Here is a 26,881-nt window from a genome sequence, read left to right on the forward strand (position 1 = left end):
TGGCCTTGTCCCATAGACAGACTGATAACTATCTTTTTTTAAAGATTTATTTATTTGTTTGTTTGTTTATCTATCTATCTATCTATCTATCTATCTATCTATCTATCTATCTATTTATCTATCTATCTATCTATACAGTATCCTGCCTGTAGGCCAGAAGAGGGCACCAGATCTCATTATAGGTGGTTTTGAGCCACCATGTGGTTGCTGGGAATTGAACTCAGGACCTCTGGAAGAGCAGTCAGTGTTCTTAACCGCTAAGCCATCTCTCCAGCCCCCGACTGATGACTATCTTGAATATCACCATAGAACCTTTGTCCGGCAACAGATGGAGACAGAGACAGAGACCCACATCGGAGCACTGGGCTGAGCTCCCAAGGTTCAGTTGAGGAGCAGAAGGAGGGAGAATATGAGCAAGGAAGTCAGGACCACGAGTTGTTGATCCACCCACTGAGACAGTGTGCCTGAGCTAATGGGAGCTCACCAATTCCAGCTGGACTGGGAATGAACGAGCATGGGATCAAAACTGGTCCCTTTGAATGTGATGGTTGGGACAGACTGAGAGGCCAATGACAATGGCACTGGGATTTGTCTCTACTGCATGTACTAGCTTTTTGGGATCCTATTCTCTTTGGATGCATACCTTGCTCAGCCTGGATGTAGTAGGGAGGGCCTTGGACTTCCCACAGAGCAGGGTACCTTGCCCTCTCTTAGGACTGGAGGGGGTAGAGGGAGGGTGGGGGAACAGTGGAAGGGAAGTGGGAGGAGGGGAGGAAGTGGGAATTTTGATTGGTGTTATTTTTAAAGTAATAAAAACAAACAAAAGATTTCATGGAGTAGCTAGGAACAGAGCAGGGAGACAAAAGAGTGTGTCACAGAGAATTCCAAACTTCATGACAGGTTTGTTAACTAACCGGACTCCTGACCTACAACAGTGAGCACAATAGACTTTTGCTAAAAAAGAAAAAGTAGTAAGAAATGAACACCCAGATATAGGATGGAGCGACCTCCTCAGACAAGCAACATGAGGAAAGCATCTGAGTGTCAAGATTATGTGTATAGTTTGGGCCATGTGTAATGTTAAACATGTGTTCCATTGGAGAGACCATAGAAAAAAAGGCTCAAAAAAGGCTCCGAAACCTCATGTTTTAGAAGGTGAAATGACTTGTTAATTCTGGAGAGCAGAAGTCCATTATGAAGGTACCAACCAGTTCACTTTCTGATAGAAGGGCTTTCCCACCCGGTGAACAGCTGCCTTTCATGTAATGGAGAGAATAGAAAGCAGTCCCTCTGGTGTCTTAAGGACAATAATATTATCAGATCAGGTTCCTACCCTATGGTCTTATTAAACTACTTTCTTAAAGGTATTAATTCCAATTAAAGCCACGTTAGCATACAAATTTGAGGATGACATAAATCGCAATCCATAACATTCTAAACTGGGCCTCCAAATTACACCTTTCTACACTGGAAAATACATTCATTCTATCCCTAGGCATCAGCTCATTCCAACATTAACTCTCAATCTAAAGTACAGTTTTAACAAAATCCCACTTAAATCAGGAACTTTGGGGCTGGAGAGATGGCTCAGTGCTTCAGAGCATGTACTGCTCTTCCAGAGAATCTGAGTTCAATTCCCAGCATCCATAGGTAGATAATAGATAGATTAGATAGATAGACAGACAGACAAACAGACATAATATTACAAAAAACTGGGAGGTCTAAATGAGAATCAAGGTATAATTTATCCCCAGGCAAAATTCCTAACTAGCTATAGAGCACAGAAAACAAACAAGCTATATTCATTCAAAATACAATACTGCAGAAGTACAGGACAAGTAATTCTATTCCAAAAGGGAGCAAAAGAAAAGGAGGGAAGAAAAACAGGTTTCAAACAAACCCCAAATCTAGTCAAGCAAATTCCATTAGATCTTAAGTCAACAATGATCCTCTTAGGCTCCATTCTTTACCTTTTAGAACCACTAAGGGAGCTTCCTCACATGACAGCTAGCTGGGCAGTCCCATCCCTGCTACGGCACTGGGCTGTGGCACTCTGTCCCCCAATCCCCATGGCCTCAAACCAAAGAGAGGCCATGCTCTAGTGAAGCTGAGGGAAAATGCAAATTCAAGGCCAGCTTGGGTTGGGTTACAATTAAATCATGTCTGTTAAAAAGAAAAAAGAGGGATAGAAAAGAAAAAAATGAAGCAGAGAAGTAGGGAGGATGAAAACCAAGAAGCCTGCCCTTTGATATGAGGAGAAGCCAACATCAGGCCTATGGCAACTTCCAAATCACTTTCAGATCCTTGGTCCCTTGTCCAAAGGAAGACACACACTTATATCCAGGCAGTCCACTTCCTGGTGCTTACGAGAATCCCAGCTCTCTGACAGTCTTCCTCCATGTCACCTACGCTCTGTTCCTTACCCATAGCAGTACAACTCTGATTAAATTCACAGTTCATGTCTACACCAATCACCTTAATGGAGGTCAGTTACGCCACATCCAACCACATCAGACACTACCAGCTTATTCTAAAATTTGCAAACATCCAGAGTCCTGCATGAGCAGACCAACAGTGAACTGTCAGAGTAACTAAACATGCTTACGCTAGTGTCGGCAACAGGCTGAGGTGTTGGAAGCTGTACCACGTATCTCCAAATATGGGCAGTCTGATCTCCAGAAGCTGAAGAGACAAATGGGGGAAGATTATCTACTGGGCAAAACATGCATAAAATGTGCTCTTTCCTACACTGTGGCCAAACATCAATCATGCTTTTCTAACTTAGTGATCATTTAGCAAAATAAATATACTTTATTTAAATAATGATTTCAGACTGTACAAGGTTATTAAGACTAGAACAATATACAAAATTAGGGTTACAATTACTAAAGAAAATATTTCCTCTTTTACCTTAGAAAAACTGATTTCTCTATATTTAGAGAAATATTTAAGAAAATATATTCTTAAATTCTCTATATTTAAGGAAAATAATTTTAAAGAGTTTATTTTTAATCTATGTATTAAGTATTCTATTGCATTACATTTGTGACTATAACAGCCTTAAATGTTTCGGGAAAGGAAATGATACTTGCATCCATTCGTCATTAATAGGACTTAACAATATGTTTTACTTATCGTGTTACTATTAGCATTACTTGTGTTGCTTTCATATTCCTCTTCTTTCTAGCAGAAATTTGTAAGAAAATGCTCTCATCAGGAGTGGAAGACAAAGAACAGGCCCTCTTAGACTCCTGAGTGCTATTCTCAGCCCTCACCTAAGTGGTCTGCTTTCCATCTGTCTTCACTGCTGCACAACATACCTAAATAAGTTTCTATGAGCTGATAGTGAATTTGTTATGGCCGAAATCAACTGATTGGCAATTGCCAGTTTCTCTTCAAATCAACACTATATAAAAATTGCAGTCTAATTTTTTCTCCTTTGTCTCAAAGTTGGTATTCCTTTCTTAGATGTCACTTGGTTTCACTTCTCCTTTCTCAGGCTTTGGTTTATATCTAGACATATCCAACTTCTATACTCCTAGTGTCTTTCCTCTCTACCAATCAAACAATAAACCTTCAGTGTCTTCCACACCTCAACTCCTCAGATATGTAGTAAGGTAAATATTGGTTATGCTCATCAAAGACTGGGAAATGATCTAGAGTAAGCTTTCCATCCATCACATGTGAAAAGTCTTGCTCACTACACATTAAAAGTACTGATGTTGGGCTCCCTCTTAAACCTTCCACCTGCACAGAGCACTGTGTCATCTCAACATGCACACTCTATCCTGGGTCAGTAGAATCTGGGCCATGGAGAAAGTTCCCCATTTTTGTAAATAAACTGTCATGTCTCATCACCTCCTACAGAGACACACTTTCATGCCATAAAAGCAGGACAAAGCAGGGACAGACGTCATACAATCTGTCAAAGACAATATTACTTACTAACTTACTAACTGGTCTTTTTCAGAAGCCCACCAAAGCTAACACATACTCTCTAAGATTATAGCCTGTACCCCAAAACATATGACTCCACAGCTACCTGACAATTTTGTAGAAATAATCCTCAGTTCAAAAGGCTACCCTCGGGCTGGAGAGATGGCTCAGTGGTTAAGAGTACTAACTGTTCTTCCAGAGATCCTGAGTTCAATTCCCAGCAACCACATGGTGGCTCACAGCCATCTATAATGAGATCTGGTGCCCCCTTCTGGCGTGCGGGCACACATGGAAGGAATGTTGTACACATAATAAATAAATCAATCTTTTTTTTAAAAAAAAAAAAGGCTAAAGCAGTAAATGAAGCTATGTTTTTAAAGCCAGTCTAAAATACAGCATACACAAGCTACTGCAGCTTAGGTAAATTACCTAGAAAGGAATGGAAATAGTTCACAAAATTTTACTAAAGATTGTCTAACTTTCGTAAGTGCTATGGATAATTCTGATAGTACTAACAAAAGAATACAAAATTTACAGCTGTTTTAAGATTACTAATAATTTCATTCAAGAAAGGAAAAACAAACATACCAGTAAGAGCCAACTGCTCTGAGGGATGAAATTTTATAGAATTTACTGCAAAACAAAATATTACAAAAACAGGTTTAAGATAACAAACCATGTCATCAATATTTATTAGCTATTGTATTACAAGTTATAAATTTTAAAAAACTATGACAGTTTGAGAATTTTGCCAAATTTCAAAAAATTATCCATTAGTACAATTTTGTTAGCTATGCCTTTAAAATTATGTTTTACTAAGAAGCTACATAAAAAAGAGAGAATTCTATTTTCTTTCAATACTGAAATACAAATAATATAAAAGAGCTGGTGAAAATGCTATTATCTTATAAGTAATAAATGTTAAATGCTAAAAATAAGCAAATTTATTTTAAAAATAAATCAGGGGTAAATGGGCTGGAGAGACGACTTAGTGGTTAAGAATTCTTACGGTCCTTATAGAAAATTCAGGCTCAGCTCCCAGCATCAACATGGCTGCTTACAACCTGTTGAAACTCTAGTTCCAATAGATCCAACACCCTCTTCTGACCTCTCAGCACCAGGCACACATATGGTGCATATAAATTTTCAGGCAAAAATAATACACATAAAATAAAAATATACACATCTTTCTTTTAAAAGCATGAAGAATGTACCACATGTTCTACAAAATTTTATCATATTTTTGAGTTCCTAGTACTATATTTGGGGCACTGTATTTATAAACTAAGAAAGAACAGACTAATAAGAAAGGGACAAAAGAGACAAGCAGCAGCAGGAACAGCTTGCTATTGTATGACAATGTTAATACTGTAAAGGGAGAGAAGGTGCTAAGAGAGGAGGTGGGGGAGAGGCCTAGCCTTAGAGGAGACCACCAAGATGGTCGGGAAGGGGCTGAGTTAAATGAAGATTCATTCATGGGTGTGACTTAGCACAAGCTAAAGGTGAGGTTGAGTCTATAAATGTGAGCATAAGCCTAACTCCAACATAAGCAGAGATGTTCTCAAGAGACACACACTGTGTCCCTCTCTTTGGCTACCAAACTGTCACCTTTTCTCAACCGGGAGAATTATTGTGTTTTAACAACATGCAGGAGTCCTTCTGAAGCTGACCTCCAAAAACAAAAGAGGCTTCCAATCTATATAAAAGACCAACAAAGGAATGGATCCAGGGACTAAAAAACTCAGGACTGGAATGAGTGGGGATATTACATATCAAAAAAAAAGAAGACTCTTTCAAAACTGAGGATCTTTAAACCCTGTTTTCAGGTTAAACTTAGCACCAACAAAATAAAAAAAAGGAAGAAAGAAAGAAGGGAGGGAGGGAGGAAAGGAAGAGAGGAAGGGAGGAAGGCCGGAAGGAGGGAGGAAGGAAGGAAAAGAAGTTTCTGTAAGAGAATGGAGGCAACAGGAGCCCAAGTCCCTTCCCTAAACTCACATTATGTTCTAGCCTCTGTCCTGTTGATTTCTAGGAACTGTTAGGATGGTCACAGGCACAGCAAAGAAGAAATCACACACACTCTTGACCAAAGTGCCCAATAACAAGACTATCTATCAACACTAAGGGAACAGGGAAGCTAGCAAAGGAGGGGAATGAACTGGTAGGCAGCCCTGCAGAGAGACTGGACGAAGACATTCTAGGTGGAAGAAATTTACAAATGTTTGGAAGAAAAATGTAAAAATAAAATTTGGTCAAAACATTGTTAACCCCCAGGACTCACTGAAAAGGTGGGAGAGAGCTACTGCAGAACAGAAACTGCAGGTCCAAACACAGTCTGTGGGAACGGCCTTTACTTTGCCTGACCAAACTATTAAGCATTAATCTCTAACACATGGTTCCTAATAAATAATTATAAAGTTACATATAGCACAGCTTGTCTTTTCCCTGTATTAATCATACAAGGTAAAGCTTATCTACTCTGCATTACACTGTCCCCAAACACCAAAATATTAAAATTTTATATCAAGTATAAAACTTTCTACCAATATAGACAGTATTATGAAGAAAATTAAAAAGGCACCAAAGAAACCCAGCTTCTGATGCTTGTGCCCCTGTAGGTAAATGCTTACCTGAGCCCATATGGCCGGCATATTTGACAAGACATCTGCCCGTCTCTATGCTCCACAGCAAAGCCGTGTGATCTAAAAAACGAAAATGTCAGAACTTAGCCATCACTAATTTTACAATCTCTTAAAAAATACAATAATATTCTAAAAATGTTAAGCCATATACCCTATTAGGTATTTTTAATTTAGTTTTATGTGTATGGACATTTTTGCCTGCGTGTATGTCTATGTACCCTTGAAGGATAGGCGAGGGTTCTGGATCCATTGGGACTACAATTAAGAACAGCTGGGAGGCACCACGTGGGTGCTGAAAACTCAAACTAGGGTTTCTGGAAGAACAGCCAGTGTTCTACACGAGTCATCTCTCCAATCCCCCGAACAGTTCTTGCAACTTTGATTCTACTACTTTGTACAATTCAATTATCCTAAAGTGTTGTGACTTGTCTGAAGCCACGGAACTGGAAAGGACAACTGGACTTGACATCCTAGTGGACTATGACACTGAGGCCATCACGTGGAAAAGTGGCACGCAGACGTCATCACAGTTCTATTATCTTCTCCGAAAACCAGAGCCTTCCAGAACACCTGTGATTCTCAAAGTCAATTCGCCTCTAGTTCAGTCAAATTATATGAAATGATGGCTGTCCCTTTGGACCTTTCCTTCTCATAAACATTAAGGGGGTAAAGGGAGAATTAAAGAAAATTCTAAAATGAAATAGTAAGCAATTATCCAAAGGAAATTTCAGAATTATTAGAAGTCACTCCTCCTTTTTTAATAATATTTTCAAACCATCCAAGATATTTTAGTATGACTACAACTACAAACAGGCAAAGACACTATTAACACTCTAACTAGGTTTCCTGTGTCTTTTACTTTTAAAAATCAGAATCCAGGTCAGGTGGTGGTGATGAACTCCATTAATCCCAGGACTTGGGCAGCAGAAGCAGGCAAATCTATGTGAGTTCAAAGCCAGCCTGGTCTTTAGAGCAAGTTCCAGGACAGCCAGAGCTACATAGTGAAACCCTTTCTCAAAATGCAAAACAAAACAAAAAAATCAGAATCTAATGAGAAAGGAACTTCTCATAAGCTAAGAAAGTCATTTTCAACAACCAATGATCATTTATATCTGAAGAGATAGTGTGTTAGACTAATCTGAACGTTCATGAATTATCCTGTTAGTGGGGAGACCTACCCTGGGACCCCCGAAGAGCATCCTCCCCTGAAGAGCAGCCTCCTGTGACAACTCAACAGTCTAGAGGATATGCATTTTTCAGTTGCTAGCAGAAACTTCCCTTTGACTGCTAGAAGAAAAATGACAAACCTGTCCCCAAATCAGAAGCATATCTGGCTTGAACAAGAACAAAGCCAATAAAAAAAAATCTAATGTTTAAAAACTATCTCACCTATGCTGTATCGACTATTCAGATACAGACACTCACATAACTAGTTGGAGCCAAGTCTCTCCTTCCTTAAAAACATTAGCCTAGCCTTAGCTGTGACATCGACCCACGGAACTACTGCAAAGGAAGACTACAGGTCTCAGGAGAAGCGGGTGCTCCCATGCCAAGGCAAAGGGTTTTTCTTTTCTTTTCCCTTCTTTCCTCTTAATTTCATTTTTGTTTGAGAGACAATTGACAGGGCTTTCTATCACACAGTCCATGCTGGCCTGGCACTTGAGGTCCTCCTACCTCTACCTTGAGTGCTGGGACTTTAGCATATACCACCAAACCTGGATCCAAAGCTTTGGTTTCAATAACTCTTCCAGCATGTTTTTGTTTCCAGGAACTATTCTGCCACTGCTAACTGTAAGTCGCTTCCATGAGCTTTCAATCAAAGCCATATCTTATAAGCCAGCTGCAACAGTGTCTGGCTCACCAGCAGACGCTGTCCCAAGAACCACAGGCTGTGTCCTTGCAACACTGACATCCCAGATGCCATCCCTGTGGCCAATATACTCCTTCACAAGCTGGCAGATGGCCCTTGATGTGGTAGTCTTAAAGCTGGAGACAATCTAAATTAAGAAGAAAAGAAGCACTTTTAAACACTGAATTGAATTTCTCTAAGCTAAAAAGAGGCAAAATAGCAAAAAGATGTCTTGAAAGATGTGTAAGTAATTTAAGAGGATATTGTAAACACTAATGGAATATAATACAAGCATGAACAGAAGGGAGCTGCCACACACAATACAGCTGTTTTCACTGCACTCATTATCAGAGGCTGCAGAAAATTCTCCCACTCCACTAGTGGATTCTTATCCAGATAATGTCTCACTGCGAAGAAGGCACAGGTGGGCCTTGGAAGTCACTCTTCCCCAAACCTCAATCACCAAATAAAATTCTCCATCTTTAAAACACACATACACACACAAAGAAAGAGAGACAGACAGACAGACAGACAGAGACAGAGAGACAGGGACCAGACAGAGAGATAGAGAAACAGAAATGAAAAAGTTGAGAAAAACATACCCCAAACTACTAACATTAAAGCATGTGTTTACAGAAGAACTTCCATTTTTTTCCTGAATTTGATCAGTTTACACCAACCACATATCAAAACAAAAAAGTCCAGGCTGTAAGAGGAATCAAATGACCACACTTGTAGCAGATGAGGAGGTTTGTTAAAGATTGTTTATTGAGCACTTGCTGGAAGCCACGTGCCATGCTAGATGGAGACAGAGCTGGGAGATACAAAGGCCTTTAAGAAGCTCATATTCTAATGGGAAACAGACATGAGATGATACAGATGAGGAACACACAGTAAGGTACTGGTCCATATAATGACACACACAACAATTCTCATTTCCCTTGTAATGAAGACTATAAAGTGAGGAGGAAATAAATGCAAAGATTTCTTTAAACTTTAGTCATGAAGCTGCTCTGAGATAAATGAAAACATTCTAACTTTTAAGTAAATCTGGAAAAAAATATAAACAACAAATCTATAAATCAAGCAAAAAAAAATGAAAACAAAAATGAATGGATTCATACAGCTTGCTTTTAACAATGATTCCGCAAAGCCTAGGACATGTATATAAATTTACTCTTACATAAACATATGCAGTCATAATCTGTTACATAAATTAGTTATGTGCTTTCAAATTATCCCCGACACAGTAAAAACAAAAACAAAATGCTTAGTTAAGAGACTGAAATTTTACAAATAATATAAGTCAATTCTATTTAACTTGTTTTAAATTTTACAGAAAATAGAAAATGACTAGTTCAAATCTCAAACCCATTATTGTCATCTTATCATTCTAAAAGCTAGTCTCCCTCCTAAAGTCAACAAAAGTATCCCTCTACATTATATGTAAGCTTGTACTTAAGAAAATATCACCAAGATGCCAAATAGCATTACATTTTAGGGGGAGAGAAGTTACAGACCATACAAAATTTGCCACCATCCTTAAGTTGTGGTTCATTTTCCAAATCTCTCAACATTTCTAATATAAAGAATACTATTATAAGAAACTACTGAGCCACATTTCTTACCTACCCATTCACAAGGTAGAATGGAAGAGGCACCATGGGAATACAACTGTATACTTCAGAAACACAATAATATGCTTTTCATGAACACCGTGGCATACCATCTCACATGCCACTTCCAGAATGCTCATTATGCTTCAAAATCAAAACGAAACACTGACTTAAGCCAGGCATGGTGGTGCATGCCTTTAATTCCAACACTCAGGAAACAGGCAGGAGAATCTCTATTAGTTCTAGGCCAGCCTTGTCCACATAGTGAGTTCCAGGACAGCCAGGACAACATAGAGAAACCCTGCCTCAATTAAAAAAAAAAAAACTACCTGACTTGGTCAAGATTATAAAGAAATTCAACTGAATGAACAACAGCAGATTAATAAAACAATGGCACAATGTTTTCCCATCATCCTAAATCATTTTAACTACAACACAACCTAAAGTATGTTAAGAACAAATTAGAAAGACCCTTTCCACTACAAAAAAAAAAAAAAAAAAAAAAAACCTTTCTAAAGAATATTTGCAAACATCTCCGTGGGGTTTCTTTAAAGTAGTTTTCAGGTAGACTGTCTTGCCCCGACCCTACCCCATAAGCAGCAGCAATCAGTCATGAGCAGCCCAGGGAAGGAATAAAACCTCTCCAGGTTTACTTCATACACCTCTGCACTCCCACTGTCTCACCAAACATGCTACTTGCCTTTCATGGCTCTGAGTCACAAGGAGGGCAAGTAATGAATCTAGACTGTAGCATGTTCTTGTTGCATTCGTGCTTAGCTTTAATACCAAGAATCCATGCTGTGGTACAAATCAGAATATATCGTTACCAAAGTATTTCTTCAATGTTCAGATGTCTTGTGTTTCATTATTTTTTAGATGAGTACATACAGTGTACAAACTGCTGTAAAGTCCATTAGGAATATGCTTCTGACATATTCTAATCCTAAAATGACTGCTGTTAAATAGTTCTAGTATATTTTGTAAGCAAAATACTATTGTGCATGCCCTTACCTTTGTCCAAACCTTGTTTTTATTGCCCATGATAAAAGACTGCTATATATATCTTCCTCTACTTCAGAAATAACCAGAAAGTTTTGAATCCTAAGACCACACATTGTATACACAGAATTGTAAGCATCAGAATAATCTATTTAATTCAAGAAAATGTAACAAGAAGTGAAGAACATAATTTTATACTTCATTTTGAAGAAAGACAAGTTAATTACAAATTTCAAAACTAGGGTGAACTAGACATTACAACAAACAAAAATCCAATGAAACAGCAATTTACATTCCAGATGTTATCTAAGTACACAGTAGAATATATCAACAATACTCATGTTCTCTTCTAAATAATGATTACCAAGAATTTTTAAATAAGGAGAGAAGGCAGAAAGGCTAGACTTCCCCTTTTAGTGACAATGAACCGCACTGTTCCTGCCAAATAAACGACTGTAAGCCCAAGAAAATGGATTGTAAAAATAAAAGCTGGTGATATTTATAGAAATCATAGTACAAATTTCAATTTTTATCCTCACATTTAACCCAAGAAGTATACATTCACCAAAGTTAGGGAATTAATTTACCTTTTACATACTCAAAATACTCCAAATTAGAGATGTATAATGAATAATATACAATAACTTTCCAAACAAATCCTTGCACTTCAAGTCAGTATTAGGGACTTAAATACGAAAACTCCTTGACTGCCCGTAGATGGCTCAGAAACACATGCTCACCTCCTTCTTATACTTAGAAAATTGAAAAATAATGAAAATGTAACTTTAGCCCAAATATAATTTCACTCCATAAAGTTATCTATAACCTCTCTGAATCCATATATTTTTTAACAAGCCAATTAACAATAAAAAATATATTGTTTTTCTGAGGAGAAAAAATTACTAATGCACAATATATTTATCTCACTGAAGTTAGTATCTAAGTTAGTATTTAAGCATCTATATACTTACTACAGTCAGTTAGCAATGGTTGCGTCTAGAAGCCAGACATTTTTCTATTACACATTTCTAACTGGAAAATATGCAAGTTAAAGTACACATCTGCACACCGTAAGCACCACATGACTGGCTCAAGAGCCAGTGCCTTGCATACCTTGCTGGTGGAAGCTTTGTAGGTGGTCTTTAGCTTCTGAGAAAGCTGACTGGTACTGTGACTGGCTGTGGAGACAGAGAACTGACAGTTAAATACACTTAAACTCAAAAACCACAGCATCACAAAGTGCAGCTATGCTGGAGAAAGGGAAACCCCACCAAGTCACAAACAACAGAAGAGCTGGAAGAGGGACCCAAGCTCTTCTTATCTGACCTACATCTGAATTATGCATTCCAAGTCTGGCTGACAGCAGAGAGCAAAGGAGTCAGTGTCCTCCATTAGATCCCAGTTCCCTTGACAAGTTAAAAATATATATATATATATATATATATATATGTATATATTATATATACACACAATACTTTACAAGCATTTATTTTACCTTTTGTTTTTAGCTGGCCCTTACTCAATTCTGCCCCATCAATGGCTTGTCCTTCACCAGCTAAGCGTTCATTAAGAGTATCAATTTCTCTGCGCACTGGAAATAAAAACATTCCTTTTAAAAAAATGTAAAATTTGGTCTTATGTTCAGATGTATTCATCACTTTACATACATGAGAATGTTGTGAGTTAGGACTATCAAAAAAAAAAATAAGACGTGAAAAATATTCTAAAAAGCAAGGTGATAATTTATAGTGTCCAAACACTCAAGCCATCATACCAGGTATCATTCCAAGAATAAAAGTCAGTGCTGGGAATGCAGCTCAGGTGGTAGAGCACTCACCCAGCATGCATGAGACCTGGGTTTCATCCTTGCACCATATTTACGAGATGTGGATGCCTAGAATCTCAGCATTTAAAAGGTGGAGACAAAAGAATCAGAAGCTCAGGGTCATTCTCAATTACATTTCAAGTTCAAGGCCATTCTGGACTGCATGAGATCCAATCTTTAAAAATAAATAAACGAAAGCTCACTCTTGTGACCCTGTGACAATGTAACTATCAGGATCTCAAGCAGAACCCTGCATATCCAAATTCTTATTCCAGCATAGTTTCCTTTTTGGGATTTCATGCACTTAAAAACATTCTGGTACTGCCTAAAATTCAGTGAAATAATTACAGTTTACTTGTGGATACTGAAACTGAAGAAAAAATATAGTAAAAATATGCAACTACTGGTATATGACATAGGAAAATCTCCACATGAGGATTATGTATAACACAGATTTTAAAATTCCAGAATGAATAATTAGTAGGAAATGCAGGATTGGGACCATTCCAAGGAACACAATCATTGAAGACACAGAGAACTATGATTCTCTTTACTATCAAAAGGACCTTGAGAACGGCCTCAGGCATCCACACAGTGAAACTGAAAGAGACTCCCCAGGGAAGTAACCAAGTACTAAACCTGGTACAGCTGGAACCTGACTTCCAAACAGGTTCACCCAACTGTAGGCCCTACCTGCTTGCCAGAATACCATGAAGCTTCCTGGAACTGTAGGGTACTTGTCTGACCAAAGTTTAAAACAAGTCAAGGTCACAAATAGGCTGAGGACAAAAGCACCCTACACAGCACCCATGCTAAGAAACTGGGACTTATCAGTACCAAGGAGCTAACAAAACCTTTCTCTATGTGCTAGACAATATAAAGTTACCTTCCAATATGAATAATTTTTAAAGATTTATTTTTATTATTTTTAACAGGGGGAGGAGGTGTGTTGTGACACGAATGCCGTAGTCACAATGAAAACACCCTAAATATTTCCGTTGCTAAACTGATCTTTAAAAATGTCCTTAAAAGCAATCTACAGATTCAACGCAATGCCCATCAAAATCCCAGCAAAATTCTTCAAAGACCTCGAAAGAACGATACTGAAGTTCATTTGGAAAAGCAACCCAGGATAGCCAAAACAATCCTATGCAATAAAAGAACTTCTGGAGGCATCACAATCCCTGACTTCAAACTCTACTAAAGAGTTAAAATACTGAAAACAGCCTGGTGTTGGCATAAAAACAGACAAGAGGACCAATGGAACCAAATAGAAGACCTGGATATCAATCCACACATCTTCAAACACCTGTTCTTTGATAAAGAAGCAAAAAATATCAAATGGAAAAAAGAAAGCATAAAGTGGTGATGGCATAACTGGATATCAAAAACAAAAAATGGCCCATATCTATCACCATGCACAAAACTCAAATCCAAATGGATCAAAGACCTCAACATAAAGCCAGCCACACTGAACCTTATAGAAGTGGAAAATACACTTGAATGCACTGGCACAGGAACCACTTCCTAAATAGAACCCCAGAAGCACAGACACTGAGAGAAACATTAATAAATGGGACCTCCTGAAACTGAAAAGCTTCTAAAACGACAGCCTACAGAATGGGAAAAGATCTTCACTAACTCCACATCAGACAAAGGTCTGATCTCCAAAATATACAAAGAACTCAAGAAATTGGACACCAAAAGATCACATAGTCCAATAAAAAAAATGGAGTACAGACCTAAACAGAGAACTCTCAACTGAGGAATCTAAAATGGCTGAAAGACACTTAAGGAAATGTTCAACATCCTTAGTCATCAGAGAAATGCAAATCAAAACTCTAAGATTCCATCTTACACCTGTAAGAATGGCCAAGATCAAAAACACTGATGACAACTTATGCTGGAGAGGTTGTGGGAAAAGGGAACATTCCTGCATTGCTGGTGGGAATGCAAGCTAGTACAACCCCTTTGGATGTCAGTGTGGCGATTTCTCAGAAAATTAGGAAACAACCTTCCTCAAGACCCAGTAATACCACTTTTGGGTATATATCCAAAGGATGCTCAATCATACCACAAGGACATGTGTTCAACAATGTTCATAGCAGCTCTGTTTATCATAGCCAGAAACCGGAAACAATCTAAATGCCCCTCAATCAAAGAATGGATAAGAAAAATGTGGTACATTTACACAATGGAGTACTACACAGCAGAAAAAAATAACAACAGTTTGAATTTTGCAGGAAAATAGATGGAACTAGAAAACATTATTTTGAGTGAGGTAACCCAGACACTGAAAGACAATTATCACATGTACTCACTCATAGGTGGTTTTTTAAACATAAAGCAAAGAAAGCCAGCCTACAAACCACAATCCCAGAGAACTCAGACAACAATGTGAACACTAAGAGAGACTTACATAGATATAATCTACATGGGAAGTAGAAAGTAGAAAAAGACAAGATCTCCTGAGTAAATTGGGAGCATGGGGACCTGGGGGGAGGACTGAAGAGAGGAGGGGAGAGGCAGGGAGGAGAGCAGAGAAAAATGTAGAGCTCAATAAATATCAATAAAAAATACATTTCTAGATTTAAAAAAATCCTTAAAAGCTGATGCTATAGATAGTAACTACCTTATTTTATTTAACTCTGTTTTTTGTTTGTTTGTTGAGACAGGATTTTTCTGTGTAGTTCTGGTTGTCCTGGAACTCATTCTGTAGACTAGGTCAACCTTGAACTCATAGAGATCCACCTACCTCCACCTCCCTAATGCTGGGATTAAAGGAATGCACCACCACCCAGCCCTAATCTTATTTTGTAACAAAATTAGAATTGGTTCTTCCTCTAAGTTCTCAAGATACATAAAAGTAATGTAGAGAACCCAATATTAAAACATTAAATTTTAGCCGGGCGGTGGTGGCACACGCCTTTAATCCCAGCACTCGGGAGGCAGAGGCAGGCGGATCTCTGTGAGTTCGAGACCAGCCTGGTCTACAAGAGCTAGCTCCAGGACAGGCTCTAAAGCTGCAGAGAAACCCTGTCTCGAAAAACCAAAAAAAAAAAATTAAATTTTCCAAGAGCAAAATGTGCATGACACAGAATTGCATTTTCTTATGACTTATCTAACCACAGATTAAAGGTGTAAAACAGTCTATAATTTAATTGTTGCTTATTAATATTCATCAATTCTTAGAGAAAGCAGTTTCATTACAGTTTAAATGGTATACATGTTATAAACACCATTCTTCCCCCAAAATGAAAATTACCCAATAACACCAAAAGGGATAAAAGATATTAAATTCCCAATGGTGAAGCATTAACAACACATCTGCCTAATCTAAAACTAGACGAAAACTGCTCATCCTCAAAGAAATATCAACAGAAGAATTCAAAGCAAAAAAATACAGAAAATCTTTTCCTTTGAAGAATGTGATGGAGCCAAAGAGTTATATAAATTTCTTTAATATATGTCAACACATTTTTGAAAATTTTGAAGAGATGATATAATATATATAATTTATGACATACTTGGTATATAAAAAATAAAAGTCATTCATTTTGTATAAAACTGTGATTTTGATTGGTCGATCTGGTAACCCCCTCAAAGATTCTCAAGGCCCAGCCCTATAGTTTATGAACAATGTTACCCTATAAATTCGACGGCTCTGCAAGTAGGGAGGTCACCCTAGAATATCCAGGGGTTCAAGCAAGTCACACTTTCTTAGGATTGGGACAGAGAATGGTAAGTCAGAGAGGAAACAAGAGAAAGCACACATCACTAAAGGAGATGGGCACATAAGCCAACGACAGTGCTAAGGGAGCCTGTCCTAAAAACACAATTAACTGCACTCTGTCGCCATACAAATAAATAGGAAATGTTTGTCCCTACAGGCTCTAGAAAGGAAGACAACTCTGCCAAAATTTGACATCATCCTGTTAAGAATCATGCACAGAACCGTAAGATAATCTTTTTATGTGTATGGATATTTTGCCTGCATGTATGTCTATATACCACATGAATGCTTGGTACCCTTGGTTGTCCGAAGAGGGCACAGATCTCTTGAAATTGAAATTACAAAGTTGAGAGCAGTCACGTGGGTGCTGGGAATTAAACCCAAGACTTCTGGAAGAGCTTTTAACTGCTGAACAACCTCTCCAGCCCCAATAATCTGGTTAAGTCAACATGTTTAACATCAGGTTAGAAAATAATAGAGTGATGACTCTCAAACCACAAAATATTATTCTCAAAGAGTTCGGTGGAGAAGTAACCACTTTTTAAATACGCTAAGAAAGGAGATACTCACATTCTAAGTTTTCGATGTAAAGGTTTTCAAATTCTCTTTCTATCTGACCAAACAGTTCCAACAACGTACTGCGAACTGAGGAAGGCAGTTTGGAATCCTGTACAAGACAAATGTTTCCGTTTAAAATGAACAAATGAATCACTTTAATACCAGCCAACACTTTTTTTCAAAGTGAATTATCATTTATCTTAAACGCTTACTTTATAACATTATGTATTTTATTGCTTATAAATATGAAGGTTTAAAGAATTTAAAATTTAGCTAGGCATGTAGCTCAATGAGAGCATGTACTTAGCATGCACTTTGGGTTCAATTCCCAACACTCAACATTTTTTAAGATTCAAGTTTCTACAAAGGAAACAATAATCAAAATGCATTCCTAGAGAAATACAAGATTTATGAGCAAACATTTTACAAAATAACGTAACTTTTCCTTTTACATATGTGAACATAGTTCTCTGAAGAAGCTGAATATGTACTAAAGATCTTAAAGACTGGCAAACCAGAACATCGTGATTGTGGATCCGTGAGGTTTCAGAATGAGAACCCAAACAACCTGGAACTGCCTTCAGTGTTTTTTTAACAGTCATTTACTATCAACGTCGGTAGCTGACCTATCATCCTGATTGCCAGGTAAACCTTTAGAGTGCACTGGGCACACCTCAAGCACCCACCAACCTAAGCTAAGGATGTCAGAACATCTGAAACCCACAGCAAAGACTCCCCTGCTCTGCTGTAGCCTGCCTATGAGACGGCCAGTGCACTGATATATACCACTCTTCTGTTATGTGACTCAACAGGTCGGTCTTGTACCCTCTTTCACAGTAGAACAGGTTATTTGGTGAACATAATCTGTGTTCTTAGGCCCTGGTCACACAGATTTGACACAGAGTAAACTTTTTACGTTGATGGAAAAGTTCTGTTTTGCGATGACACAGAGGAAACAGGAGCTTACTTTATTCAAATTTTCTAAATTCACAGAGAAGCAAAGCCATTCCCAAAAGTGAAGCTATGCTACAAATAGTCTTTAGGCTCTACCATATGCTATTAAAAAAACAAACAAACAAAAAAAAACTATTCACCATTTCAATGGTCTATACACGAATAGAAAGATGTGACTCATCACCTAATTAGATCCACTGAGCTCCAACAAAACAAACTAAAGATTTCCTATAACTCTAGACAAGAACTAAATGTCAATAAAAAGAGAACAAAATGTCTAGTAGTTTAGAGAACACATAATTGGTCACATCCTTCATGCCTTTGCACACTTCCCCTCCAACTTCCGGTCTCTATCTAAAAGGTAAAGTGAAGGCAAAAGGAAGCAACACTTATAACATATTTCCAAGTTAAACATATAAACACTTCCAAGTACCACGTAAGTTCACAAAATAATTTACATTTTCTGGACACTGCTAATAGACAGAAGACTACTTGATATGCCTATCTTCAGGACACCATCTAAATAATTAGTATGTGTGTACCATCCTTCCCCAGCACAAAAAAAATATTTCAAAAATAAATTCTCAAATACTTCTATATTAATGTTCTAATGTTTGAGTAAGATCAGTATAGTCTTCAAATGACTTTTCAAGTTTATATACAACACCAAATGTGGAGACCTGGTAAACTGCAAATTAAAAAAAAAATTTATACATACATATTTATTAAATTCCACCTCAGGTTAACTTTTTTTTTTTTTTTTTTTTTTTTTTTTGGTTTTTCGAGATAGGGTTTCTCTGTAGCTTTGGAGCCTGTCCTGGAACTAGCTCTTGTAGACCAGGCTGGTCTCGAACTCACAGAGATCCGCCTGCCTCTGCCTCCCGAGTGCTGGGATTAAAGGCGTGCGCCACCACCGCCCGGCTTCAGGTTAACTTCTTAAGACTATAAATTTCAGGAACCAATGAACATTTCTACACTTTGAATTTTTTAATAGTCATATGCTTTCCCCTAAAGTTTGTAAACTATTTAAAATATATACATGCTAGCTTAAACACTGAATCTGAGAACTGGTAATCTTAACATCTCTCTAGAAAATTTCACTTACAAATTAAGATATAGAACATTAACCTAATACAGCATCATGGTGATTAACCTTCTCCTTCTTTTGGATTCTATTGTCTAGTAACTGAAGGAGCCCCGCCACACTGTCTAAAGTGATTACTCCTGTAAATCAGATAGTGACACTCAGCCCATCTCTGTTTCCCGCAGCAGTCCACTCACACCTACCATGCCAGCTGCAATAGCAGACACTGTCACGTTCTTCCCTCCTGGAAAGGGAAGGGCACAGAGGCCACTCAGAGATCATGCTAGTTGGTTCCACTCCAAAGAACTTCAGCAAACAAACTGTCTATCTAACATGGAAAATTCAGAAAGCCAGTAGAGCAGTGCACATGTCTAGGCTGCTCGGAACTGTGAACTGCCTATGAAATGCCTACTGTGAGAGACAGTTACTACCTTATACTACATCACAATGGAAGGCAATACTAAGAACAAATTTACCTCATGTGGGAAGTAACTCTAGAATATGCCCAGCAAACAAAGTAGAATTTTCACTGCTAGTAATGTGGGTAAATCAAAAAACTTTTAGGAACCATTTTAGATTGTCTACCTACACTGTCCAATTAGTAGCCACCAGCTACACATGACTATTTAAATGTCAATGTAATTATGTTCTTGTTTAGTCTACATTTTAAATACTAAGTCATACCAATCATGTTTAACTGCCTACATGTTACACTGACCTTGTGGCACTTTTATCAAAGTTTATAATACTTCCATCATCAAGGAAATCCTATCATTCTCTCAAATGGATGAATAGTGACTCAAACCTGAATGCCCTGAATGTGACTATAAGAGTCAAGATTAAGGGCTGGACGGATGGTTCAGAGGTTAAGAGCACTGACTGCTAGTCCAGAGGACCTGGGTTCCATTCCCAGCACGGACATGGCAGCTAACAACTGTCTGTAACTCCAAGATCTGGCACCCTCACACATACATGCAGGCAAAACACCAACGCAAACAAAATAAAAATAAACTATTTATAAAAAAAGAGTAAAGATCTTTACTGAAGCAAGCAGTAAAATGCAGTTATAATGATAATCCTAATTAATTATGACTAGTGGCCTTACAAGAGTTAAGGAAAGCACACAAGAAGAGGAAAGACCATGAGGATGCAAGAAGGTGGCAGTCACCTACAAACTACAAGTAAGGCCTTAGGAGGCCCTTCCACACCTTGATCTTGGATTTCATCCTCCAGAATTATGAAAAAAAAATAATTTATGTTGTCTAAGTCACATAGTTTATGGTATTTGTTGCAACCACCAAAGTAAATACTGTCAAAGCTATTTTTATATCTACCACTAGATTAACTTTATATAGAAAGTAGACAAGGGCAGAGTTGACTCTCTATAGTCAGAAGTTTTACACCTGTAGAGTCAGCCAACTGGAGATCAGAAGCATTGAGGCAAAAGCTAGATAAGGTGCAGCATGTCTGTAATCTCAGTATATGAGGAGCTGTGACAGTAATTCCAAATCTCAGGCCAGACTGGCCTACATATAGCAAGATCCTCTGTTAAAACAACAGAGGTAAAATATGTGCTGAAGGGTTGGGGGGGGGCTGTAAAAAAAAAAACTGCACTGATCAGGGTGGGCACCATTTCATCATCACTTCCTAAACACAGTGTAACAATTATGTTCCCAGCATCCACAGTGGATCAGCTTCAACTGAATATCTACTCTGTGGGTTTCTAGGTGAACATTACTGCCCCTATAGAATTTATATACTAGAAGGCCCTTGCAAGAAGTTGCTTACACAGTTCTAATAAGATGATGAGGGCCAATTTTTCAGATGCAAGCCTTTTTATCCTACGGCACTATGGCTGGTACAATCTAATTGTGGAAAAAATGGTGATAAAAGTTGTTTTGACTAAATCTCAATTGTTCAATTTTACGAATAAAGACTCAGGAGTCAGATGCTGGGGTAAAAGTGTGCTAGCTCAGAAAAACAGAAAAAGCACCCAGCTGACCTTCCTCCTCCACCAATATCCCAGAAAACTCTCCTTTCTCGTACGCCATCTCAAACAAAACTCTCAAACTCAATGTCCCTCCCTTCTCCTGCCTATGCATCTCTCTATCCATCCTCCTGACTCTCTCTTACTCTCTGTTTTTTCCTTTTTGTGTTTTGTGTGTGTGTGTGTGTGTGTGTGTGTGTGTGTGTGTGTGTGTGTGTGTTTTCCAAGACAGGGTTTTTCTGTAGCTTTGGAGCCTGTCCTGGGACTTGCTCTTTTAGACCAGGCTGTCCTCAAATTCAGAGATCCGCCTGCCTCTGCCTCCCAAGTGCTGGGATTAAAGGCGTGCGCCACCACCACCTGGCTATGATTTTTCTTAATAATCCTTTGTTTACTTCATGTGAACCGGTTGTTTGTTCCGCCTCTTGACCTATGGTTGACTTTACTTCAACCATAGGTCAAGCAGAAAGCTCTTGAATTAAAGGTATCTGCTAGGCCTGAGCCATACCACAATTAGAAACAGGTTTTCCCAATAAATAACACAATCTCAGGTTCACAGTGTGATCAAATATCCTGCAACAAAAAGCATAGGTGCATACTTATATAGACATATACTGCATGATTATTTTAATAAAATATACTTTATCTAGACTTTACAATAATACTCTTCAAATATCCTAACATTTTGACTTCTACAAAGGCACTAGAAAAATACATGCAAAAATGAACGTTATCAGTCGTGTATTCATCAAAGAACAGTATACTCACTATAGCAGAGACAAAATCAAAGACAAGTTAAGTCACCTCAGAGAACAAAAAGAGCATCAAAACTTATTCTCCCCTTTTCTTTAGACCATTAGAAACAGAAAACCTGTCTGAAAAGTCTAGTGCTAAACTTCTTAGAGAAAACTAACATGTACAAAGAGTAAAATGAGTCCATGCTGTCATAGCTGTATCTTTCTGTTATTATTATAAATATAGTGATATTAGCCAAACATGGTAGCTCAAGCCTTTAATTCCAGCACTAGGAAGGCAGAGGCAGGTGAATCTCCATGAGTTCAAGGCTAGCCTGATCCACATATTGAGTTCCAGGATGGCCAGGACTACATAGAGAGACCTTGTCTCAAAAACAAAATAATAATAGTAATAATCAAAATAAACCAAAAAATATAATTCTATCTCTGTGTATGCTGCTGAATTTACTGTGTTCTTTTAAAGGTTTGGCAGTTTAAGTCTTCCTTCTGCTTCAGAAACCCACATGCACTACCAGCATAACAACCCTCTTTAAAATGGGCACTGACCAACACTGACTTACCTGTCCTTCTAACATCTCTCTCGGTAGCCCAGTCCTCTCTTGTTCTGAGCTGTTAGTTCTTCGTATGGAAAGGCTATGAGATTTGCGCTTTTGTTTTGCTTGGCGAGCAGTTGAACAGCTTCCGCTTTCTGTGGGCATTACTTCTAGAAGGTAGTGTCCTGGTCACGCCTGCAATAAGCTAAAAGCAGCAGGGAAAACAAGTACTTCATTTCTGATACAGCCAATTGAAACAACCAGCAGACAAGGTGAAGATTTTTTTCCAATTTGAGCTCTTGCTAAGATTGGTACCCACTATACAGTTTAGAACTCAAGTGTTGAAATCTTACAGTGAATCCTGTTGTTTAAAACTTTCTCAAAACTGTTTTAGCTATTTCAGTTCCTTGATCAAATCTAATTTTCACAAGATTTTTTTTTAATATCAAAAATTCTTACTTTATGGGTTAGAGAGATCATTTAGTGGTTAAGTGCACTGGCTGCTCTTTCAGAGGACCTGAGTTCAATTCTCCACACCCACATAGTGGCTCACAACCCTCTGTAACTCCAGTTCCAGGGGATCTGACACCTTCTTCTGGCCTTGACTTGGCACCTGGCACACATGCTGCATAGACACACCTGAAAGCAAATCACCCATACACAATATATATATATATATATATATATATATATATATTTTAAAAAAAAATTCTTGCTGTAACTTTAAAAAGAATTCTGTTAAATCTGTTTATCAATTTGGGACTTCAAACCTATGAAAACATTTGCTCTTTCAGCAGTTTCCAGTTTACTTCTAAATGAGCAACCTATTTCTTAATTTCACTAAAGTATCTTTTTTATATTTTTTAGCATTTAAACACTTCTTCGTTTTTCATGTTAACTGATAATATACAAAATACAAAAGATTACTGTGTATTGGGCTTGTGCCTCGCATTCTTCTTTTTTTTTTTTTTTTGTTTTTGTTTTTTGAGACAGGGTTTTCTCTGTGGCTTTGGAGCCTGTCCTGGAACTACCTCTTGTAGACCAGGCTGGCCTCGAACTCACAGAGATCCACCTGCCTCTGCCTCCCGAGTGCTGGGATTAAAGGCATGCGCCACCACCGCCCGGCTCTCTGTGTAGCTTTTAAGCCTGTCCTGGAACTTGCTCTGTACACCAGGCTGGCCTCGAACTCACAGAGCTTTGCCTGCCTCTGCCTCCTGAGTGCTGGAATTAAAATAAAGGCATGCACTACCACCTCCCAGCTGGAAGGAGGACTCTTAATTGAGAAAACGCCTGCGTAGATTGGCCTGTAGGCAAGTCTATGGGAGTTCTGTCTTGCTTAACGATTATGTAGCGAGGGCTCAGCCCACGATGAGATGGGTTGTATAAGAAAGCAGGGTAAGCAACCCATGGGGAGTAAGCCAGTAAACTACACTCCTCCATCTCTGCTTCAACTCCCGCCTCTAGGTTCTTACCTTGAGTTCCTGCTTTGGAACAGACTAGAAATCAAATATACCCTTCCTTCCCTGGGTTGCTTTTGGTCATGATGTTTATCACAGCAACAGAAAGCCACCTAAGGTAACAGGCATTCTAATTGGGTGAGACAAAAATCTCAATTCAGTTTGGATTTGTAGTTCTCTGATGGATAAAGATGCTGAACATTAGACATTTGTATTTCTTCATTTGAAAAGTATTTGCTCAATTTATTTCCCTACTTACTGACTGGATTGTTTGTTCTTTTGGTATTTAATTTTTTAAAACTCTCTATATTCTAAATATCAATCCCTTATTAGATGAATAGATAGAAAAAATTCTCCTGTTCTAGAGAGTATCTCTACACTATTTTGTTTCTTTTGCTGGAACCAGTTATTTAATTACTGCAATTCCATCTGTCAATTCTTGATAGTAATTAATTCCTAAGTAACTGAAGTACTGATCAGAAAGCTCTTGATTATGACTGTATCTTGAAGTGTTTTCCTCTAGTAGTTTCAAATTTCCCATTTTCCATGAAGATCTATGATCCATTTTGAATCAATTTGTACAGAGTAACAGGTTCTAATTTAAATCTTCTATATGTGGATATACAGTTTTCCCAGCACAAGTGTTTCTGACACCTGTCAAAAATCAGATGCCTGTATTTGCATGACTTTATATATGAAACTTAAAACAGCTTTATGATGGTGAATTTAAAAATCTTTGTCAAATAATTCTAATATCAGTGTCATAAATGTGCAGGCACCTATTGTTCTTAATTTCTCTCTCTTTCTCATTGGGGTTGAGATTTTCCTGGTTCTTCATATGCCAACTGACTTTTAATTGAAACCTTGACCTTTTGGATGTAACGCCATCAGTCTTGGGATTGGTTACAGCACACCTTTCCTAAAGCCGCTTTGGCAAACAGGAGTATTGCTCAGCTACTGACAGGTGAACAAGGAAGGCAGAGACTCAGCTAAGGCCCCCTACTCATGTGCCATCACATGAGGAGGATTCCTATCACAACTGAAGGTAGCACAATAGCCAGCCTCCTCTTCCGCCCCACTCAGATCATCATGACTGGAGAATCAGGGGTGTTCATTACTATTCCCCAGTTTCCTTGCCACTACAGAGGGGTAACCTCTTTTGACTTCATGCTTTGGGTGTTTTGCCTGCATGTATGTCTGTGTGCCACATGCATCCCTGGTACCCACAGAGGCCATAAGAGGGCATCAGATGTCTTAAAACTGGAGTTACAGATGGTTGTGAACCACAATGTGACTGCTAGAAATAAAACCATGGTCCTCTGGAAGAACATGAGCTCTTAACTGCTGAGCCATCTTTCCAGTCTGCCTCTTCTTCAGTCTCTGCTAGGTTTTCTCTGATGCCACCTAAGAAAAAAGAGTAAGCATACAAGCAAACCCCAGCTCTTCACCCAGCCCTTCTCTGATGCCAAACCTACAGAGAAAGGCATCTCATTACCATCTGTCATACACAAAGGTCTACTTTCTTTCTTTCTTTTTCTGGTTTCTGCCTGAGCCCATTGCTGTTCCTTGACTGCAGACTTCTATAGCATCAAGTTAGGAGTATATAATATACAATGGAAAAGAAAACTATATTATATGTAACTTTTCAGGTCCCAAAGGACCTAACCAGTCTACTTATTTTTCTCCATCTTTCAGTTTTATTTTGTTTTCTGTATAATGTCCAGTGTTCCTGACTGTACTTCACTGTACTCTTTGGGAAATTATTTTAATAATGTGTTAGCCTTTCCTTCCTCTTTTTTCCCCAAAAACAGTGTTTTTATTTCTGGAGTTCTAACCTCATCAGTGATGGGAGTAGGAAAGATCCTTTTATCATTCCAGGGCCTCCACAATATTAGTATATTATTAGCAAACCCACAGGTATGTAACATGCTGAGTTTGGTAAACTAATGACAATATTTGGTCTCTCTTTGCTAGAACGAACAGCAAGGCGTCAGCCAACCTTTGCTTCTGTAAGAATCCTGGATTTAGGATTTTCACCTATAACTCCTATTTGTGAAGACTGAGAAATAACTGACAGAATAGCAGACAAACAAAACTGCAGTTTCTACCATGAAGTCAAATATCCAATTAAAGGTTTTCACTTGTCTTTCAAGAAAACTGGTAGACTCAGTTGAACTGCTGCTGCAGTAGCTAGCTCTAGGTCTACAGTCCACAGTCAGAATTTGCAAGCTCACACTTATATATCCGAGAACTTTATTCTTCATCTATCCAGTTAAAGGATACAACAAGTAGTCTCACTTTAGCATTCTGTGTGCAGCTCTTGACACAGTATGTACACAGTGCATTTCCAATTACTGCCTCATACTTTCTGTAACTGGGATATGCTGTTAGCTGTCATTCTAGGCATCACTGGCAATGGTTTTAGTTGTCTTGAGCAAATGAGTGACTGTTGGAATCCAATAATTTGTCTGGTGCTTTTTTCCAGATGACATTTACCATCGTCTTTCCTCTAACAGTCACTGATGTAAGGTTAGTAGTCTGAAAAGCAGACTGTACTTATTAAAGCTAGCCCTCAAGTTAAACAAAATGGTACTGTTGAGGTCAAACCCAGCACTGAACCCACCAGACGTGTCCACACACCCACAGCTTTAAACTTGGTCTCTGTAGCTATAGCTCCTATACCACAAGTACTACCAGCCCCTCTCAGAACTGTAGTCTCTTGTTAGTCTTGTGACACCTTTTTCACCTTATTTTTGCCCTTATATTAATTATATTCTCTACCTTTTCCCAAGCAATCTACAGTCCGGTGCCTGTTGACCTAACTTAATTAAGAAACACTTGAGACATTAAGGAGACACATATTTGAGTGTATTAGAGAGTAGAGGGGAGGACATCTTAGCTCTGCAGTCAACATCATGGGCCTGGGTCCAGGACTGAACGCAAGGGAAGAAGAAAGTTG

At 38.3% G+C, this 26,881-nt stretch overlaps 1 protein-coding gene across 1 annotated transcript in view; it reads right to left on the reverse strand.

Annotated features, from left to right (window-relative positions):
• Wdr37 (WD repeat domain 37) overlaps positions 1-26,881 on the reverse strand; it is a 61,754-nt gene that overhangs the window by 22,972 nt on the left and 11,901 nt on the right. The window contains 8 exon segments of the mRNA XM_038334246.1: positions 2,606-2,682; positions 4,525-4,569; positions 6,564-6,635; positions 8,437-8,572; positions 12,153-12,217; positions 12,535-12,630; positions 17,168-17,264; positions 22,493-22,670. Of these exon segments, the coding sequence (XP_038190174.1) occupies positions 2,606-2,682; positions 4,525-4,569; positions 6,564-6,635; positions 8,437-8,572; positions 12,153-12,217; positions 12,535-12,630; positions 17,168-17,264; positions 22,493-22,630 (726 nt within the window). The 5' untranslated portion in view covers positions 22,631-22,670.

Source organism: Arvicola amphibius, chromosome 6 (genome assembly GCF_903992535.2).
Source record: "Arvicola amphibius chromosome 6, mArvAmp1.2, whole genome shotgun sequence".
In the NCBI taxonomy this organism is placed as follows: Eukaryota; Metazoa; Chordata; class Mammalia; order Rodentia; family Cricetidae; genus Arvicola; species Arvicola amphibius.